This window comes from Colossoma macropomum, unplaced genomic scaffold, assembly GCF_904425465.1.
Source record: "Colossoma macropomum unplaced genomic scaffold, Colossoma_macropomum, whole genome shotgun sequence".
Lineage (NCBI taxonomy): Eukaryota > Metazoa > Chordata > Actinopteri > Characiformes > Serrasalmidae > Colossoma > Colossoma macropomum.
Window position 1 is genome coordinate 23,978,281 of NW_023494809.1, and position 15,779 is coordinate 23,994,059.

At 40.7% G+C, this 15,779-nt stretch overlaps 1 protein-coding gene and 1 long non-coding RNA gene across 2 annotated transcripts in view; both read left to right on the forward strand.

Annotated features, from left to right (window-relative positions):
- The first annotated feature begins 8,265 nt into the window (after positions 1 to 8,265).
- Positions 8,266 to 15,779, forward strand: part of LOC118798494 (death-associated protein) — a 30,774-nt gene continuing 23,260 nt past the window's right edge. The window contains exons 1-2 of the mRNA XM_036557872.1: positions 8,266 to 8,480; positions 9,271 to 9,373. Coding sequence (XP_036413765.1) covers positions 8,426 to 8,480; positions 9,271 to 9,373 — 158 coding nt within the window. The 5' untranslated portion in view covers positions 8,266 to 8,425. The remainder of the gene's footprint in view (positions 8,481 to 9,270; positions 9,374 to 15,779) is intronic.
- On the forward strand, positions 9,381 to 14,791 carry LOC118798496. Its single transcript, XR_005006067.1, has 2 exons — positions 9,381 to 13,846; positions 14,083 to 14,791. It is a non-coding gene; the product is annotated as an uncharacterized LOC118798496 (long non-coding RNA).

Below are 15,779 nucleotides of genomic sequence, written 5' to 3' on the forward strand. Positions count from 1 at the left end.
CATGGGCTAACGACAGGGTTATTGGTTCTCCCTTCACAAGGCATTGGATAAGTTTAGAAATTTCACACTTATTTTGTTCCCACCATAATAAGCCCACATCCCACCTACACTTATTCCAGAATGTCTTATAGTTGTCCATAGACATCCTCTGGCTGTGTGAAACTATGGTCTTGTGAGAGTAGACTGGCATCAGTATGCTTTCTCAGTGACACCATCTTTTAGAATATTTTGTGGTACTAGATAGATCTGGCCACATCATGAGTCTTAAATGAGAAGAAACATTCCCGAGTCAGGCCTTTACTACATAGACAGGTGGTGGGATAACCTTAAAATATCCAGTAATAGCATTTGCCAAGGAAACTGGAGTGCTGCTCATCAGATAACAGTCTTGAATTTTAACGTCACTAGAAAGCCCTCTGTTAGGCATAACTTCAAATTGAGCAGATTGGGTCAGGCCAGGAGTTGTGTAAATTGAGGACAGTTTCAGTGGAGACTGCTTTTGACCAGCTTGTGTCCCAGTACAAGATGAAAAAAACTGGATTTTACAAAATATCTACAATTTTAAAGGGGAATTATGAAAATAATGAGGGTGGCAACTTTGATTTCTAAAGCAGCTTTTCAGAACGTATTTCAGACAAGCTAGAAGGAGAATGAGAGTGCTTATTCACTTTAAAGATGTTCTCAAGCCAAAACTTAAGGACCTCAAGAAAACACGGGAGAAATTCACCTCAATTTTAACTTCAGTTTATTCATAAATTAACTTAAATAACGACAGTCATTGTCACAAAGAAGGTGGACAGAAATCCGAGTCCAGACCCCTAGTGAGCAAGCCTGTGGCAAGGAAAAACTCCCTAAGGCTGGCTTTACATGGTGAAACTTTCATGCAACTTTAGTTGCTTGAAACCTACATGAAACTAAATAGCACTTGAGTTGCATAATGTAAATCATCCAGCAGATCACTTGAATTCACTCACTTAAACCTCATGTCAACTTCGTGAAACAAGTTTCATGAAACAGAGAATCAAAGTGGCAATAACACAACGTGATCACATCAAATGATGTACTTTAAAACCAATAATATTGCTGATTCAATGGACTAGAAAATAAAACAGAAGATGGTTTATTGAGTGGTTTAAAAGAAGTCCCCCCCCCCACTACTGACTCAAGATTTGTAGTTTTTTATTTGTCAGTTTCTCAAGCCATAATGCTAACTGTTGTTTAAATGACTACTTGTGCCACCATTTATTCTTCTTTATCCTGCTGTTAAACTGATCTACAAAGTGAGATTAATTTTTTCCTCTTTAAACACAACAGATAAAACTGGAATATAAAAAACCCAAATAGATAGAGAAAAGACAGGTATAGACATTGAAAGATACTGGAAAAAACATATGACGGTGATAAAAATGCTGCAAATGTGTAAACTATACCTGCCTGATGACTTTATAACAGTAATGATGCAGTTTATCAAAATCCTGAAAAATTATGAGCTGCTAGTTTGGCTACCTAGTGGACTAATGGAATGCGTTCAGTGCAACTTTGTTTTCAAACTGCTTTGTGGGTCAAGTTGCACACATATGATGTTGCAGACAACTCACTACATGCAACTAGTTGCATGAAAATGGCATCATGTAAAGACAGTCTAAGACCATTAGGAAGAAACCTTGAGAGGAACCAAGACTCAAAAGGGGAACCCATCCTCTGCTGGTTGACACCGGATAGTGACATGAAATAGAAAGAGGACAAGACTCGAGAGCCAATCAGCTCAATCAGAGTCAGAAAAGCTCTGGTGGAACAGTGATTGTGTTTGACAGGTACAGACCGAAGTGTAAATATTCAAACATGGTAGAGTTCCACGTGAATTGTCCAGAAACGTTTGAATCTAGTACAGTCATTGGTGGTCGCGCTAACGTGAAGGAGGTTTGAAGTAGATATCATTCACATCCTCGGATGTTCCTTCATTACTTTGCATGCGACACTTTGCGCAATCTGAACAGCACTGACGTCTTTCCTTGGGAATGGTTCAGTCACTGGAGCAGCAAAGTAAACAACGCTGGTCCTAACAAAAGACTCCATGTTTATCATGCATGCTTTTGACTGACAGCAGTCAAGCCTGCCTTCGGTGAAATAACCCACTTGGTTGATCCTTCGTGGACATTATTTTTACTTAAACTTGATCAAGAGCTGCTGTAATGAACGGTTTGAGCACTGCATTCATGTGCTCAACTAATACGTCCTCCTCTGATGAAGATGCTTGCATCTCATTTCTGGTGCAAGCTTCTTATGTGTGAGGCAGAGAAACCAAGTCTCTCCTCAGTACCAGAAGTTTCAGCCTTTGGGAGACGTTTGTCAACAACTATCAGATTGTTTTCTGACAGTGTCTTTCACACATCAGTGTTAAAGAATGATGTGTTAAACTGGTCAGGTATATTGTCCACTATAGAGGAGATTTTGGGGCAGGTGATGTCATTCTGCTTTTGGGGAGCACTTCTTAAATTTTAGATGATCTTTGGCTCAGGGACAGTTAAAATAGGGAGCATCTTCAAAGATGCTGTCAATTAATTCTAAAGCTGTTTTGCTCTCCTTCATGGTCCAGGAAACTGCTTTCTGAATTCAGCCATCACTTCAGACCTGGACTCCTTTAGGACTTTGTTAGTCAAAGATGTCAAACGGTCCCTGAACTGAAGCTCACTGATATCTTCCAGCACATGTGACGATGTGTCTGTCTGAATGTCAGACTGTAGAGAATCTTTGTGTCCATTAAGCAGTTTCCAGACAGGCTTAGTGCTGGGATGTAGACTTTGGAAGATCCTAAGTTGGGGAATGTGTTCACTGGATATTTGCCCCACCTGATAGTTTGCCTTTTCCTTAGATGTATTGATGTTGGTGGGTAGAAGACAAAGCTGATCCATTGTGGGTCTTCTTGGGAGGATTCCTAGATTCCCAGCATTCACCTCTGCAGGTTTCACCTCTGCAAGTTTCATCACTGAAGAGTTCTTCTGTGCAGGTTTTGACACATTTAACATTACAGTCTTCTTCACTGCAGAGTTCTGCTTTGTAACTGTAACTGTTAATACTACTGGCTTCTTCTCAGCAGGCTTCTTCACTGCATACGTCTTCTCTATAGGCGTTAATACTGCAGGCTTCTTCACTGCAGACGTCTTCACTGAAGGTTTTATCTCCGTAAGATTTAATACTGCAGGCTTCCTCTCAGCAGGTGGCAGCACTCTACATTTTCGTTCTGCAGGCTTCTTCACTGTAGGCGTCTTCTCTATAGGTGGTAATATTGCAGGTTTCCTCTCTGCAGGTTTTATTGCTGCAATAAACAACAAGTGACGCATGTAGACTTATATGTCTTTTGGTACAGTGACAGTGATCTGTATATAATAATTTAACTTATAGAATGTACAGCTCATTCTCAATTCTTACCTCTATCTTGTGCTGGAATTACTTGCATTAAAAGCGCAAAGTCTGCGCTTTCTTGTTTCACTGTGCCGAGGGCTGGCAAGGTTCCCTTTCGTTTCACCAAATCCAAAGGGTTACATTTAATGGGAGACACCTTAAAAGGGAAATTACAATCATCATTCTATGATAGACCAAATGCCCATTTATGAGATCAGACTCAGATAGACCAAATTGAACATCGTCTACAGTAACCTGTCTGTGGTGCATGTTAAGGTCCTACCTTTAGTTGGTACCCAGGGTAGATGTTTAAGTCCTGCTGTCTAGTTCTGTTATACAGGTCTGGGAATTGTATCTGGCCGACTCCTCTGCCCCATGATCTTCACAACAAACAACACAAAGACTTGTTTAGTCAGACAGATATTTAGGCAGACTTTAAATAAGGCTTTAAAAAAATAGATTCTAATTCTACTAATTGATTATTTTTGTCAAATGTACAAAATCAGCCTGTCAGAAAGTCAAAGTATGACAACAATGTTAACTGCACTCTTAAAAAAGTTGGTGCTTCAAGGGTTTTTAGTGAAGAAAATGGATCTATATAGCAGCATGAACACTCAAGGAGCTCTTTGCATGATTAACGGGTTCCTTGCATCATGAAAGGGTTCTTTGGATTGATGGAAAATGTGCATGAATGTGCTATAGACAGTTCTATATAGAACCTTGTTGAAAAGGGTTCTTCTATTTACGGTGTTACAGTAACAACTGAAGAACCGTTTTGCGTGCTATATAGAAACATTTTCAAAAAGGTTCTATATCGAAGCATTTACAGCACATTCTCCATCAATCTGAAGAACCCTTTCATGATGCAAAGAACCCTCGAAGCACCTTGTTTTTTAAAAATGTGGCTTTGAGAAAATTATTTGTAGGCCTTTCTACTGTGGTTGACTTAAACATAATCATCATAGTAATTCTAGTTTATTTTACCAATATTGGCTGCTAGAATACTGTATTAACAAAGTACTCTATTCCTTTGCTGTTCTGGCTGCAACCTCAGTCACTGCTATGCTTGTATGTGCTAGGCTATCTACTAATCTGCTAATATGTCATAGTATGTTACATCCTCCTTTGCACAGCTCCACATATTCTTCAGTACCGTGAACTGCCTGTGTTCTGTTTTGTATTTATTGCACTGTATTGTCTGCACTGTGTATATTGTATTGTTTTGAATGCTGTTTTGTTTCACTGTGTATTTGTAAATAGCTGAAATGACAATAAAGCCTCTTCAACTTGAACTTACCTGGCCTCTGTCTGCTTTTGAAATCCAGTCTTCTGTAAATTCGCTTTTCTGTCAGCGGGTGTTACGTTACTGGCAGTCATGCCTCGGCAATCAATCAGGGGAAATTTTGTCACTGTGTCCTTCTGTAATACAACAACAACACAGGTCAATTATCAATGATTTTGTCATTGTTTGTTGGAAAATGCAGTATAAGGGCTGTCAAAGTTAACATGTTAATAACCTGTTAACACACTGAATTACCAATTAATACACAAGTACAGGTTAGCAAACATGGCAAGAAAGTTCAATATCAGAGCATAGAGAGCAAGTGGGGTTAAATTAAGGGACGATTCAGGGAAAAAAAGAAGGCAACAAAATCAGAAGGTCATCACATCCAGAATCATGAGCAAGAAAGTAACGCATGCTTTCATTTGACAAAAGGTGAAATAGACCTACTTTTCTCCCAGTGCTCTGCATCCTGCCTCTTCTTGACAGAAGGTCTCTGTCTTCACTGTTTTGAGGCATCATTTCTGTCAATGTTTATCGTAGTCCTCGATCCTTAACACTGAAATCTATATGGCAGACAGACAAGAGAACACTAGTTTAGAAATGGCACAGGAACGGTTAATGGAGAGGCAGGGAGTTTATAAAGCGACAGTGGGGGGTCAGGGTTAAATCAGAGATATTGGGGTTGTGTTGCTGAAGATCCCACCTCTCTACAGGGGGAATACAAGGAAAGCAAACAGGAAAGAAGAGATTGGAGTGGTTGCAAGGGTGGGCACAAAAGAAAGCACTGCAGTCTTGTAAAGTAAGGAACCATTTAGACCAAGAAGTGAAGAGGCAAACTTCAGGAAGTAGCAAGTTTGGAGATATATGGGCAGAATAGATACAGGGCTACAGGGAGGGGGCTGTGAAGAATGTGGGGCTATGAAAATGGAATAATATTTTTTTTTCACACTGGAATCTAAGAAAACCACATGGTCTAAATGAAATAATAGCACAATTACAAACAATATGGAAAAATGAACCACAACACAAATGCTAGCCTAAACAACGGGGCTATGGAGATCGGGCTGTTGGGAATGTTGTTGAAACTATAAGGCAGGGGTCGCTACCCAAATGTTAAGAAGAGCCATTTTGTCCTTTCAACAAAAATCAAACCACAACATTTTATGCCCGTTTTACCATCATGGCTATAAATATGTCTCAGTATGTGCTAATGTCCTAGTATGGGCTAAAAACCAAATAAACAAATACACAAAACACAGACTTACTGTGCTTTAAGCTTTAGCTCAGCTGTAGCCGCTTTTACACAAAAGTAGAATAGTTTCTTGTAAAATGTCTCTTAATGTCCGACTTTTTACGAGGCTGAAGTCGCTTCTCATTCGCCAGCTTCTTGTTCGTATTCCCCGGTTCCACCTTAAATGGTGCCTGAGGCGCCAGAATGTAACTGCTGCACCATTTAAGGTGGAAAGGGGAAATTTATACGAGAATCTGATTTCAGCTTCACAACTTTTTACTGTTTGACAGTTCCTCGATGCCGATTAAATGTATCAGGAAATCAGCTGGAGTGATTATAAAAGCAAATAAGTCCGTTTGTCTCCAAACTGTCAATGTTTGTCTTAAATCTCTCTCTCGTTGCCTTTTCATTAGCTACTAGCTGGGCAAGACTGTTGTCTGCGTTTCTATGGTGACCTGCAGTCTGCACACAGCCTTTAACCTTTGAGGGTTAAAGGGTGAATTAGCAGTTATACTTTAACTCCAAAGGTTAAGGTCGTTTATTATGACAGCGTTATAAACATTTAGAAGATAAAGTAATTTTTTTATAATTTTTTTAAACTTTATTGTAAAAAGAACAGTGCAATAGACTTACCCTACTAGTACAGTCCAAACGGAGCACCTTTCCTCTATCATGGAACTCTGAGACTGATAAACTGTGTAGCTGTGCAGGAGAATATATACTACTGGGAGAACTTCACCCATTATGACGTCACAGCCAGGCCACGCCCACCGAGACGACATTGCGTCACTGTAATGTAATCGATATGCCACGCCCTGTCACGTGTTTATGACGGGTTTTTTTCTTTCTTTGGTAAAAAGTGTGCATGTTATTGACAGCTCATCCTGCAGGGGGCGCTATAATAGAGCCTTGTTATGAAAAAGGAGAAGGTAAACTATGCCAGACTGAACACAGTGTATTTAGTTTATTCACCACACAGTGACAGTCACCCAGTGCAGCACGGACAGATTAAGGTTTATTGTTTATTTTCAGTTTCCCTAAGAGGTCGAGTGTAGAATAATCCCCCTTTCACACTGACCTCTCAACCTGCCTCCTCTCATTCTTCAATTATCTGGGTTTTTTTTCATTCTCAGATTAAAAATGAAACTTGTTTAATAGTACAGACTTGGAAAAGATGGTTCTTCAAGGGTTCTTTAGTAAAGACAATGGTTCTATTTAGAGCCATGAGTTCTAAATAGAACCATCTCATGCTTAAATGGTTCTTCGCATGGTGAACTGGCTCCTCAGATTGATGAAGAATTTTTTTCTTTTTCATCTATGTTTTTAAAATGGTTCTATTTAGCACCAAAAAAGGGTTATTCTATTGTTATGAAAAAAAAAACATCTGTTTTAAGAGTGTAGAACTCATGGTTCTAAAAAGAAACATTGCCTCTAGTAAACAACTCTTGAAGAACTGTATAAGAGTGTAGAACTCATTATTTGAAATAGAACAATTGCCTTTACCAAAGAACCCTGAAGAACCATCTTTTTTTGAAGAGTGTAGAACTCATGATTCTAAATCAAACCATTTCCTTTACTAATGAACCCCTGTAGAACTGTCTGTTTAAGTGTGTAGAACCCATGGTTCTAAATAGAACCATTGCCTTTACTAAAGAACTCTTTTAGAACTGTCTGTTTAAGTGTGTAGAACTCATGGTTCTAAATAGAACCCCTTCCTCTACTAAAGAATCCTTGTAGAACCGTCTGTTTAAGTGTGTAGAACTCATGGTTCTAAATAGAACCCCTTCCTTTACTAAAGAATCCTTGTAGAACCGTCTGTTTAAGTGTGTAGAACTCATGGTTCTAAATAGAACCATTGCCTTTACTAAAGAACCCTTTTAGAACCATCTATTTAAGTGTGTAGAACTCATGGTTCTAAATAGAACCCCTTCCTCTACTAAAGAATCCTTGTAGAACCGTCTGTTTAAGTGTGTAGAACTCATGGTTCTAAATAGAACCCCTTCCTTTACTAAAGAATCCTTGTAGAACCGTCTGTTTAAGTGTGTAGAACCCATGGTTCTAATAGAACCATTGCCTTTAATGAAGAGCCCCTGTAGAACCGTCTGTTGTACTGTGTACTGTGTACTGTGCAGTGTCTGGGCTGCAGTGAGCCGCTGTTTAATAAAGTGACTCAAACTCACTGAAATCACTGCAGCCCACAGTGAGCCAGTGAGCCAGTGAGCCGCTGACCTGCCCACCGCAGACCGGGAGCCGTTTCCGAACTCCAGTTCTTGGTCTGTGCGACTTTCCATACTGAAGCGGAGGGACGTCACGGCTCTCGGTCCGCTCCTATTTGTCGGAGCCGCGTGCGGACGTCATGACGTACCGATGCCAAACAATGGGCAGGAAAAAGCCACGTTGACGAACTCGGTTGAAGTCTGCCTGATTTTTTCTTCGCGAAAACAAGTGTTTATCTTCTGCAGCGCGCAGCTCTTTGGCCTTTTCGTTAGAGACGCGATACGTTAGCCATGTCATCGCCGCCGAAAGAGAAACACGAAACTCGAGCTGGACACCCCCCTGCAGGTATTAACACAATGCTGCTGTTGTTGTTTTTCTCCTGTAAGTTGCAGTTAAGATGGCAGAAGACAGGATTCCTCAGTTAACCATAAAACCTAAGCGTTTCCAGAAGAAGACGAGCTAAGGAACATTCGTACCGGGTCATACTCGCTTTTGGCTGAAGTCAGACTTAATGAGAGATTCTGCTTTGTGAAATAGCCCAAAGGCTCGAAGGAGCTGGCTAGCTAACGTTAACGTAGCCATTTGTTTTCATTTGTTTTCATTTGTTTTCACAGCATTAGGTCAGCTAGTTTTTTGTCTTCGAGTTCATGCGATGAGTCAGTAAGTCAGTAATCAGATTGTGCCTGCAGAATAAGATTTAGCTGGTGCTTCGAGGCTGTATTCGCATTTTCCCGTTCCACCTTAAATGGTGCAGCAGTTGCATTCTGGCGCCCAGGCCAGCCTTAGGCGCCCAATGTAACTGCTGCACCGTTTTAAGGTGGAACGGGCAGATTCGAACAAGGTGCTGCAGTTTTTTACTCATAAACCTGCACTGCCAACCTGTCAGCCTGTCCTGTGTGAAATGCACAACTGATGATATACTGAATATGTGGGCTCATAAGTAGGGCACGGGCTTCCTTGGTGGAAATCAAAAACATGTTTATAGCTTAAAAGTTGTTGGTGTAATAGATATAATATGATATTTTGGACTCTAGTGTGATTTAGATTGCTTATTAGATATTACTAGAGATAATTTAGAAATCATTGCCTGCTCAGCTCTTATCTGTTGCATTATCTCATTATTGTGTTGGAACAGTCAAAGCAGGAGGCATGAGGATAGTCCAGAAACACCAGTCTGCTGGCGATTCAGCAGCGGACAGGAAAGAAGACAAGGACAGTAAAGAGTTCGAGAGTTGCAGGTAAGAAAGTTTGACTTTGACCTTTTCTCACTGCACACAGCAGTGAAGCGCTCTCTCTCTCTTACGCTCTCTCTTTCTATCTCTTTATCAGTGTCAGCTTTGTCGGTGTGGTAAAGAATCTTGGAATTCATGCAGATTTATTATCAAAGCCAGTTGTATATGATTTATTTCAGCGTGTTTGTGCAGCTGTCACACTGAGTGTGGTCAGGTGCACTCTAGCTACTTTTTTCACATAAAGGAAGTCGACTACTTTTTTCACATAAAGGAAGTCGACTACTAAACATTAACACTGTTATGTAATAACACTAGTTACTCCAAATGTACTCTGCTCCTGCCAAAGCAACATTACTACCACAAAACCTGCTCGTTTATTTAGGGTAATTCGGTGAGGTTATCAGTCTCATAATGTCAGGTTATTGTATGGCAGTGTTCGCTCACATGTGGCAAAATCATATTTTGGCTTCTTAATGGCTCCTTTGTAGTTCAGAGGCTTGTTTAACATTCAGTGGACATATGTACATAGGACGATCGCAGTGATTTTCAAAAATCACGTTCAGTTTTGTTATAGAGAATCCAACTCCTCATATGGGCATGATGCCATCTCCAGAACGATGCACAAATTGAAAGGTCTGTTTGGTAGCCTATACATCAATGGTCGAGACCGCCACATGACTATTGCAGAGTATTATTTGAGTGGTGAATCATGCTCAGCACTGCAGTGACACTGACAGGGTAGTGACATGGTAATAAAAGTGCATCATACACAGCAGTGTTACTGGATTTTTTTGATAGCTGGACTGAGAATAGTCCACCAACCAAAAATATAAAGCCAATAGCATCTTATGGCCAGAAACTGATCATTGATGAAAGACTAGAGGATAACTAACACCAACTGTGTAGCACCAGATGAGCGGTCTTCTTTAATTTTACATCTTCAAGGTGCAGCAAAAGTTGTGTGTCTAATAAAGTGGGCAGTAAGTGGTCACAGTGTTTGAAAGCTTATTCACTTATTCACTTAACACTTATTAACATCACTACCGTATCAGTGTTATTCAGAATGATCATCCGCCCAAATAATACCTCCTCTGTGGTGGTCCTGTGGGCGTTGTGACCCTTGATGAAAGGAGTAATGGGGCTAACAAATTATGGAAAGAAATTAATTGCAGAACTGCAACATGCACATATATGGTAAGTAGACCTGATAAAATGAACAACAACTACGTTTTGGTGCACACAGATGGTTCGATATTAGCTGAAAGTGATAGTCTAACTGAGCTATGATTGTGCAAACAGTGTGGTTTGATTGTTGTAGTCCAACTGAGGTCTTTGTTGACCTGAGCTTAGTCCAATTAAAACATGCGGTCCAGGCTGGTACTGGCCAGGCTATTTGTGACAAATCTGAACATGTAAGTGCTTAAAACGTTCCACTAACTTGCACAAGGAGTTTTTTGCGAGTTTTTCTGGGGTACAGCTTATTATACACATGGGAACTAAACTCTGGAAAGTAGATCTCCAAGAGGAGAGTTGGTGACTACTGGCCCGTGATACATTTTGATAATGCTTAATAACATCTACCTTTTTTAATGGTACCAACTTTTTTAGATATGAAAAAAGCACATTTAATAAACCGAAAAAAAGATTATTTAAGGAGTTAATACCAGTTAGGTGTACCTTATAAAGTGGGCTGCGAATGTGAAAGTTTCAACTTAACAAAACTCTTTGCTCCACATGTGGAATATGAGTCCTCATTGTGCAATTTCCCAGCCACAGGTGTGCAGTTCTCATCGGATTGTAGAAGTGTAGGCAGGTGTTAGTGTGCATGTGTCTGAGTGGCACAGCTCCAAAAATAAACCCCATCTTGCTCATTTTGCATTCGACGGAGAGCGTTTCCTCACTGACACACCAAAACGACCAGAACATTTCCCGCCACAGCTACATTCGTGCTGTCCAGCTGCTGCCATTCAGCTTAATGAATATTTCAGGCCGTCTCGGGACCATGAAATGAAGACTGATTTCTATTTGCTCTGCTGTTGGTACTAGACTGGCGTTTAGTTTTTTCTTTTTTTTTCGTTTGGTGACGGTGAAGGAAACGCTGGCGCAGAACAGGGTGTGTCCTCCCCACCCGACTGCCGGATATGACCACATCTTCCTATTTTTATTTTTTTTGTGGTCTAAGGCCTTTTCTGTATTGATTCTCTTTTTTTCAAGGTGGAACATGGCTGCACTTTCAAAAGAAAGTCACATGTTACCGTTTAGATCTCTATGTTCGTCTCAGGCACTTTGAAATCTGGCAGTACTATTTTTAGCAGGTTCTCTCTTTTTCCATAAAATTGAGTTGAGGCTGCAAGTCAGTATTAGAGCAGGGTGGCTGTAGACCAGGCTGTGTCTGCCTGCCCCTTTGGCTCATTGCCTGATTACTGATCCACATCTGCAGTCTAGTGAAGCTTGCAGGTGAGGCCTTATCAGTGCCCAAGATAGCTGCCTTCCAGCCTTCTGGAAGCCCTGACAACTCTCACAGGGCTGCACAATGTCTGATTGGTTAACCGTTATCATGATATTAGCCTTTGCAATACTGATAGTGATAGTATTTTATTGTAGTGGAGGTTATTTTGGACTTAATCTCATTTTGGCTAAACCATGTTGCATTATAGATTCATCAGTTTGTATATTGCAAAGCATGTCACATGAGTTGTTTAGTAACCATGTTGCACAGCCTTGCTCTGTCACTTTGATTGATACTGAGTTGGGCTGTAATGAATATTCTATAAAATTTGATGAACATGATCATTACAAATTCAAAAAAGGGGGGATGCCATTTGAATAACCAGAGTAACTTTTACCCATTTTTAAGACACCACTCTTCTCCGTGCACCTGTTTTTGTTAGTGTGATGGGAAACAAACTTCAGTTTATCAAGCTAAACTCCAGCCAGTCACTAGTAGCCCATATAGCAATGTATTTAAAGAGAACGAGAGAATCACGTCATACAAAACGGGTTTATGGAGGGCCTTTTTCCACGTGAGTCAAATGGTCCTTTCTTGTCAAAGCAAGTTGTTTCCTGCCATGTTGATATCTCTGCAATAGTCAGAGGTACAAGTTCCTAACTGTATGTGTTGGAGCTCTAATTTTAGGTTTTAATGTCAGTCTTAATCCCCTGGATTAACATGTTATGCTACTTGCTAAGACAGTAATTGTTTATTAGTGATGTTTTTCTAGTTCACCTAGATTACCTAGTATAATGGTAGTATATTCAGTTTATTAACAAAGCTTAAATAAAAAAGAAAACAAGGAAGACGCAACAGGGGTTATAGGAAAGGCCAAAAAAACAGAAGAGCACCTTAAATTTTGGTACATGGCCCCCTGAATGCCCCTGCTTTTGGCATTGCCTGAGATTATTGGCAAACAGAGTGGAAACTGGAAGTTTTCCTGTGTTGGCGCTATGTACGTGACTCTATAAGCTTGGTTTGAATCAGGAAATGCATAGGGGTTTAGGGTGGTGAACGTGGTTTTTACTGTAACAGGATCCGTCCAGCCTGCTTCCGTACCACATGCGTACAGTTGTGCTTTCTTTGGCATCTGAAACCTTGCTTCAGCATTTTCCTTCATACATCCAACAGTTCTGCTCTAAATATAGTAGCCCAAGATTACCATGGAAACTTAACCAACCCTGTGGTTTAATTTGAAATGGTAGCATGCTGTTGTAATGGGCAGTGCAGGAGGGAGAAAATAGTTTTGGTAATGTAGAGGAATGCAGGGAAATCCAGTTGCTGACTCATGTGTCAAATAAGGATAGACACATCAGACGTCTCAGCAAGGGGGCCAGCTTTGTCTCAGCAAGTGTTCCATGTCATTTGTAGGGCTTGTCATGCATCAGTCTTTGTTTTCTCTTGGGTAAGAACCTGTGGGTGCCAGAGCGTGCTTCATATGCCTAACCACCTGCCCCCCTCACACACATGCATACTCATACCCACACATGCTCAGCACCCAACCACCCCCCACCCATCTCTGCTCACGCAGAGCATGCCCAGTGTGGGAGTGGTAAGCAGGTGGCTTCTAGTGGAAAAATTGCGCATTTGTTGCAGCACGTCAAACAGGATAGTCTGGGGACTACCTGCCGGATGCAATTTGGGCTCTTCAGGTGGATGGAAGGCCGAAATGGAATTGCTCAGAGACGCTGATGTGATGTGCCATCAGGCCAGGCTCATGCCGTGCCGCTGACATCTGCCCGCAGTGCAGGGACCCCCACCCACCCTTCATTCCATACCCCAGTACCTCAGCCAGTCGTGTTGGCCTGTTCCTAGAAACGGACCCTGTAACAGAGAGTGATTTGTTAGAAGACTCCATGCTGTTCGGAAACAGGCCGGAGCGTTTAATCCGGTTTCAGGTTCACTGACTTGTCTGATGGCAGCATGCTCTTGCTCGGTGGTGGACTGGCCTGGCTCTCGTGGTTTGGGTTAACAATAAAGATTTTTAGGTGGGTAATATGACAGCATCATTATTGTAATGAATTTTATTCTTGTGATAGTGTGCTTTTCTGAGAATATCATGGATATTGTTAGTACTTAACACTAAACAGCTGCATGTGTCATTAAGCAGGGCAAAGAATTATTTCTCTACAAAATATGTTCAATACAAAATGTTAAATATTGAATAATAATCATTGTACTGGTAGTTTTTAAAACATTTTCCCCAATTTTCTGCCCAATTTAGACATATCCAGTGCCACCCACTAGTCAGAACTCCTCTAATCACACGATACCACCAGCGCTAGGAGGGCGAAAGCCTGCGCAGGCTTTCTGTGAGATGAAGAAGCCACCACATCTTTTCGAACTGCCGCTAACACAGTGTCATTGGACAGCTGACTGCATTCTGAGGAAAGCGCCAACTGCTAGTTCTGTTATATCAGCTAACAGATGTGTGCGCTGGCTAGCGTTGCGGTGTGTGATGGGAGGGGACAGGGGATCTGTCCGACCCACCACCCAAGAGTGAGGCCAGTTGTTCTCTCTTGGACTCCCAGCCACGGATGTCTGTAGCATTACAGGGATCCTGATGATAGGGTCAGCGCTTAGACGGTTATGCCACTCAGGAGCCCTACTGGTAGTTTTTAAATGGGGCCCTACTAGGTATTGTATGTTTGTGTCACAACATTGTGATACGTATCATGTGTCGTGAAAATGTCAATGCCTGTTTTTGTTTGTGTCTGTACCATTTTCACTGGGAATGAATGAAACTGAAAAGTGATGTTATATACATATCATCACTCTCATAAACTTTTGAAAAGGTAACTTTTATAGAAGGGAGAACAACCTTTCAGTTAAAGTTAATGTAAGAACATTTTATTCCAAGAAATCCTGGGCCATAGAGGAGCTCATAATTTGCAGTGGTATATAAAAATAAACAATAAAAAATGCTGTTAAGAGGTTTTCTTAACTCAATGACAATATTGTAAAATAGTTTGACACCTAAGAAAATTATACTTAAAAAGCTATTCATTTGGGTAATAAGCATTTATTTGCTCAAAAAAACACTAATATTAGAAGGAATACAAACGAGATTACAACAGAATTAGTAGTAATTTTATGCATGTCAATGTTTTTGTTAAATAATTTCCAAACCTCTCCTTTAGGAAGCCCAGTACTCTTTGTCAACCAATAACTGGTTTGGCTATACAATCTTTCATTATGTTCAGTCGGAAGTGCTGGAGGTGGATTTGAACAAAACTGTGCAATAGCTGTTTGTTTACGTTAATTCCATTGTTATGTCTTTTTTTATAAGCAGAATCACGCATATTGCCATGATTAATGGTTTATGCACAGTGGTGTATACACAGAGATATAGAGAATATATATAGAAAAAACACTTCGTATGTATCTTGCACTTTCTTTACAAACATTGAAATGACTGTTATAATTACACATTCAGTTCAGTTCATTACTGTAGTTGTAATGCTATTATGTTAAACGGTCTGGCTGAGGAGTTTCAGCCTTTTTTATCAAGAACGCAGACAACATGTTCCAGCTTTGGTTGTAAGCATCAAGGGCCTGTGATTGCAGTTGTAATCCCGGGAGAGGCTTGTGCTGGAAAGCGACAACATATGGTACAGAACATGAGTGACTTACTCTCATGTTTTTGCACTCATGGAAATTGTTTCACTTGGAAAACACTTGGAAAGTTGCTTTTTGCTTAACTTTTGCTTAGCTTTGTTGTCTTGAAACACCCACCACTTTCTCTCTGGCCTTTAACTGTAACGACAGCTGCAGTATCCAGTGGCAGAGCAGAGGCAAACGCTGAATCTTTCAGAGATGTTTCAGCATGTAACTAGTGACTAGTACAAGGCAGTACTGGCAAGTGACAGATCAGTCAAATAGCCTGAGGGTGCATTTATATTTGTAGTTCGGTTCACCGAA